Here is a 5,842-nt window from a genome sequence, read left to right on the forward strand (position 1 = left end):
ATCTCTACTAGGATTTTATAATCTTCTACCTATAATATAAAAGCCCGACTATTAAGTTATAGAAGTAATAATTATAACTTCTAGGCTGTACTAGATTACCGAATATAGTACTGATGTTAAGACATTTTATCTTAGAATCTTCAATAGTGCTATATAGATCTAGTTTATGGCCTACAGCACATAGACTATTATCTCTCTTATATTAAAGTGCATAAGGAAAGGGGTTGCGGCTAAGAAATAAAGATTTAGAATGAACTATTAGATCGGCAAAGAATATCTATAATAGATGGTATGCCAGATATAACAAAAGCATATTTAATGCTTAGTTAAGCGTTAATATTTTAAATGATAAAATATTAGGAGACACTGCGTGATGCTATAATAACTTAAGTTGTGTATATTATTAAAGATATACTTATAGCTGTTTTGGTAGCTAAACTAATATCTATATAAATCGCCAGAGCTGGTTTCTAGAATTGAGACTGCTAAGTAGGCTTACTAATATATTATCTAGAGCTATATATTATCTATAATAGCACAGACCGAACGCTAAATGGAGAAGTAGTTATGCTAAGGATGTTATATAGAGGCTGAAAACCCGTAGTGAAGGTAGTAAAGAGTGTCAAAAATTTACCTAATTAACATTTACCAAGATATGACTTGTGCTTCAACATACTCTCATCATGTAACGCCCCTTATTAACGCTAAAGGCACTACGGCATGGGATAGTTCGAACACTTACACGTATTATAAGATCGGTTATAGCCCCCGTAGAACCTAAACGCGTTCCTATTCCTAAAAATGGAGTTGACTATTATAAGAAGGTCGTCTTAGCTCTAATAGTAAGGTCTAAAGAACTTCCGTTAAGGTTGCTAGCGCTAAAATATAGGGCAGACCTTATCTAGGGTAAGTAAAATTAGAACTTCTAAACTCTTGTATTTTATTTATCCCTTACCTTACAAATACCTTTATAAATACGTATCTGACTTTAAGCAACAGGCCTAGAAACGATTAATCGTGCCCTTATTAGTATAACGCGCCGCCTAAATCCCCACACTTCTACTATTAAATTCTCCCACCTTCCCTTTTTAAAAATTCAGAATCCCTCTTTTAATCCCTTTGCTCGTGAAAGTGTTATCTATTATATCTACCCTAAGCTAGAATATAAGCGCCTAATATTCTAAATTGGTACCTTAAACCCTAATCTTGCGGTTATAGCTGCGAAGATTATCGCAGTAGATGTTGTAGGTATAGACGTAAATGCAAGCTGTCTAAAATCGTTCTTAACCGCCGGAGGGATGGGTGCTGCGCTGCTAAAGATACCCGACTTGCTATATAGTATCCTTACCGCACTTATAGAGGAGGTGGGGAAGCAGTTTGAAATAGGGATTAGCGTGAAAATTAGGTTATTAGATAAACTAAAAGATATAGAGGCTCTAGTTAGGAAGTTAGTAGTTACTGGTATTATAGGCTTAATAATACACTACTAGATAACGCCCATGCGGCTAAGAGAACGGGCTATTTGGGAATAGTTAAGGATGATAGGCGACGTCTATAGAGAAGTGGGCGTTGCTTATATTATAAATAGTAATGTAACCTCCTATATAGAAGCACTATAACTAATCTAAGAGTATAATATAGATGCAGCAATGATTGTAACGGCTGCTAAAAAGAATCTAAGCGTCTTCCAATCGGAGTTAGAAGGTAGAACGCTTACTAATAAGACAGTATAGAGGGGCGTTATTATGGAGTATTTGCGTCTAGCCTTATAAGTTAAGAATAGGTGGGGCAATACTAAGTATTTACTTGCCTAGATAATTCTAGGCAAGAAAAAGTGTTATATAAAGATAAATCGGTCTAAGTGCTATTAAGATTTTATATATATTCTGGGGTTGACAGATATAGAGTGCCTCTTAGACTTAACAAAGGTCGTAGATAAGAGATTAGGAATTCCCTATGTTAAGTTAAGAGCTAGAAAGAGAGCGAGAGTTAAGGAAGACAGGGGAAAGAGTAAAGAGAATAGTGCTATAAAAGCTGCGGCTAAGAAGGCCTAGGGCCTTCTAGAAGGAGGAAGTATAAAGAGAGCTAGGCTCCCGTAGCCTATAATAGACATATCCGCTATAGCGTTAGAAGTAGCTCCTGTAGCTACCTTAGGCATATAAACGTAGTAAGTGAAAGCATTTACTAGTCGTTAGCACTTCTAAAGGAGTAATAGGTCAAGTATGGTATATGGAGGTATATAGTTTTACTTTTATAATCCTAAAACCTTTATATATATCTATAGAACATCTATATCTATTTACATTAATGCCTAGGAATCGTAAGTCTTTATAATTATCCTAGCCTATTTATTTAGCCGTAGTATTATTTAACTAATTAAGAATAGGTAAACATTAGTTAGGGTATTTAGATTCACTACTCTATCCCATACGCTATTAAGATGCTCCTTTAAATATAGCCCATGCGCGAATAATAATGGGCTCTACTATCGAATCTATATAGCTTTTTACCTTAATTAAACTACTATAATGGGCCGTAAACGTTCTTCTAATACCTTAATCGAATCAAGCTATAATAAAGTCAAATTATATATAAAATCTAAGCTTTATTACTATAATATTAAGTTACAATTAATTAATCAATCTATAGCTTTATTTTGCCAAGACTTAATTAAATCTAGAGCCTCTAGTTGGCTTGGTAGAAGGAGTACCTTTCTTAACTACGCATAGGATAAGTTAGGCTGCTCCCCAGCTTTTAGTAAGAATGCTTGATTTCTCTTAGCTACAGCATCAATCTCGGATTAGCCGCGCGAGGCGTACCTAGCACTTTAACTTATGCGTAGCCTTTAGACTTAGCCTAGCTATATTATAACGTGGCACTATAAATATAAACTTCTTACAGGATCACTTTGACCTACGTTTAGCCTTAGAATTGGCTTAGCTATATATAACGTGGCACTATAAATATGTATTTCTTACTTAAGCCGCTTTAACCTGCCCGTAGTAATATTACCACTGCATTAAATTAATACTCGCTATTAAATTACTTTTATAGTATTCTCTACTTTATATATTCTAATTATAATTTAAGTCTAGGATTATTTCGTATATCCCAAGCTTAAAAAGACTACCGTTAAACGTCTTTTTTAACTTTTAATGCTTGTATAAAACTAGCAATATCGAACTTCTCCTACGGTTTAATATCCTATGTATACTTTAGCATAAGAATAGGTAGGCAATTATTCTGCACCTTTACCTCTAACTTACTTGCTTTCTTTGGCTAATACGGACTCTAAAAGGATTCTAAAATAAAATTAGGCCAATTAAAGGTTCTAACTTAAGCGCTTGTATTTTATTATTAAAGGACAAAAGACTATAGATCTAATAGCTGGTTAAGCGATTATATAAACTTCTTAATTATCTAGCCTATGTAGCTTCACTAACGCTTTAGCTAGCATTTAACGTTCTTTTCTTTGGGCTTCAGCGGGTATCTAATATTTTTCTCTTAGGGATTAAATTAATTCCCCCGGCCTTTTAATTCCTTCTTAAGAAGCTGGAGGTAAACCCCCTATACTATCGAGTTTTAAAACGTTATGGACGTCACTAAGTCATGCATTAGGCTTAGCCCTCTTGTGTAGCGCTCTATAGTAAAGGGTTAAGCTGCTATTGGAGGTTAACTTGTCCCCTAATCAATATTTAATGTCTAGAAAGGTGGATATTCTCTCTTAGCCGTTAAATTTTATCAACGGTTCCTAAATTACTATTATAGTCAAAAATTAATAATATTTAGGTTGTGTGTAGAGGCGGGGTAGTAGAGTGATGTGGTAGTGGCGAGGGGGTAAGGAGAGAGGCCTTAGGATAAGGGGTTAGTTAGATACTATAATAGATAAGCTTAGAGCCTTAGTAAATATAAATATAATTAGAGAGTGTAAGAGGTATAGATGGTATGTATGTTCCTAGGTTCTGCCTAACATTACGTAAGTAATCTAAATTTTATACTACTATTCTTTAAAGTCTTAAATATGCTAAGTAGATACAAGATAGTTACTATATATTGGCTGGGACACGCCAATTAGCTTCGAGATACGAGTACGACTTATAAAAACTTACGAGGTAAAGATCCTCCTAAATTACCATCAGGGATATCAATCCAGGAGACCACTAGAGGCATGTATTGGCCATGAAGCGGTTCCAACCATTGAGACACCAAAAAGGGGCCGTGCTCCCTCCTATCCCGCTCACGTCTGGTATTGACCTACAAACAACTCACACAATATCGCCGCCGCCAAAATGGCAGACTCTGGCTCCAACCTCGACTCTCGTCCCGAAAGCCCAAAGCTGCAGAAAACGGACAAGAATCTGAAGCCAAAGGAGAAGCGGGCTGGTAACATCGACACCAAAGGCAAGTCTGGTTATCGACATTTAGACTTTCTTCTTACCAGTGCAGGCTTGACTGTTACCCGCTCACGGAATCTCGCAACCTGGTACACCAAGACTATCACCAAAGCGGGCATCATCTCATACTATGATGTGCAAGATACGTCGCTTTTCAATATTGCCTGGGCCTCACTAACGTCCGTTGAAAGGTGCTATATCCTCGAGCCACCACTCATCTTCGCCTGGGAAGAGATTCGCAAGTAGGTTGACATCACCACACAGCTCAGCTGCCAACTCACTGAACATCATAGGTTTTTCGATGCGAAAATCAAAACTATTGGTAAACTACAATTTGTCGACCTGAATCGGGGTTCCTTACCACGATCCGACTACTGTCTTTGATGCCAAGTACCCTATGTCTTACAGGGTAGGGCAAAATCTAATCTTATCTCGATACGATCGACGATCGATCAAAGTATCGTGATATTCTCTTGGCATGCCGCAAAATTTTCTTTTATTGAATTTACTACTTTTCTACTGCAATATTATACGAAATATGGCTTTAGAAGCGGATTTATCTCTTCTTAAAAATACTCCTAGCTTAATTAAGAGCTCTAGTATATAATAGGCTTAGCTTTAATCTCTAGTCTATAAATTTACTCGCCTACTATATAAGAATAAGCTAATATATAATAAAAAGAACCGAGGGCTTATATACTATAATTAGTGTAAAAGTTACTTAACGTATTCCACAAGCGAGCCGGACACCCAAGCGAGCTAGACGCCTCAAAACTCACTAAAAATTAGAAAAATCACACCTTAATATCTCAACAACCACTTAATAATAAATTCTAATAATTTAGATTTAGACTTTTATATATACTATATAGCAGCTATTAAAGTTATATAGTAAACTATTAAATAGTTTTTAAGATATAGTAAGATGTAGTAATTTAGCCTTATTTTAGCCCCTAAATTTTAATATTTTAAAAACCACTAAACCATTTACTATATAACTTTAATAGAGGCTATAAAGTATATATAAAAGCCTAAATCTAAATTATTAGAATTTATTATTAAGTGGTTGTTAAGATATTAAGGTGTGATTTTTCTAATTTTTGGTAAGTTTTAAGGTGTCCGGCTCGCTTATAGAATACGTTAGTACTATTAACTATAAATATAAAAAGATACCTTATAAAAGACCACGCAATCTCTATTAATTTTAAACAGCCTTATATAAAGGAGTAAGTATTTAAAAAGCTTTAGGAACTTTAGGTATAGATAGTATTAGAATTTAAAATAGATAAAGTTAATTCTATAATTCTTACAAAGGTTTTAAATAAGGAAGTTATCTAGTAAGCTTTTATTAACTTAGTAATTATATAAAATCTTCTATCTAAATTATAGAGTAGGAAGAGTTCTATATCTTCTATTAGGCTCTTAACCTAAAGTTATCTAATTTAATA

At 34.7% G+C, this 5,842-nt stretch overlaps 2 protein-coding genes across 2 annotated transcripts; both read left to right on the top strand.

The window, feature by feature from the left end:
- Window positions 1–655: 655 nt before the first annotated feature.
- K441DRAFT_688640 (uncharacterized protein) lies at window positions 656–2,054 on the top strand (the record flags this gene model as incomplete). Its single annotated transcript, XM_067652215.1, has 9 exons — window positions 656–728; window positions 766–868; window positions 906–910; window positions 1,000–1,131; window positions 1,219–1,451; window positions 1,491–1,531; window positions 1,589–1,592; window positions 1,632–1,704; window positions 1,873–2,054. The coding sequence occupies 9 exons, from the start codon at window positions 656–658 to the stop codon at window positions 2,052–2,054; spliced, it is 846 nt and encodes a 281-aa protein (XP_067501421.1).
- Window positions 2,055–4,340: 2,286 nt separating this feature from the next.
- Window positions 4,341–4,640, top strand: K441DRAFT_698166 (uncharacterized protein; the record flags this gene model as incomplete). Its single annotated transcript, XM_067653040.1, has 2 exons — window positions 4,341–4,401; window positions 4,447–4,640. Coding segments are annotated over 2 exons (255 nt in total), but the record flags the coding sequence as incomplete, so codon positions are not given.
- Between the last annotated feature and the right edge of the window lie 1,202 nt (window positions 4,641–5,842).

Source organism: Cenococcum geophilum (assembly GCF_001692895.1).
Source record: "Cenococcum geophilum 1.58 unplaced genomic scaffold K441scaffold_35, whole genome shotgun sequence".
NCBI lineage: Eukaryota > Fungi > Ascomycota > Dothideomycetes > Gloniales > Gloniaceae > Cenococcum > Cenococcum geophilum.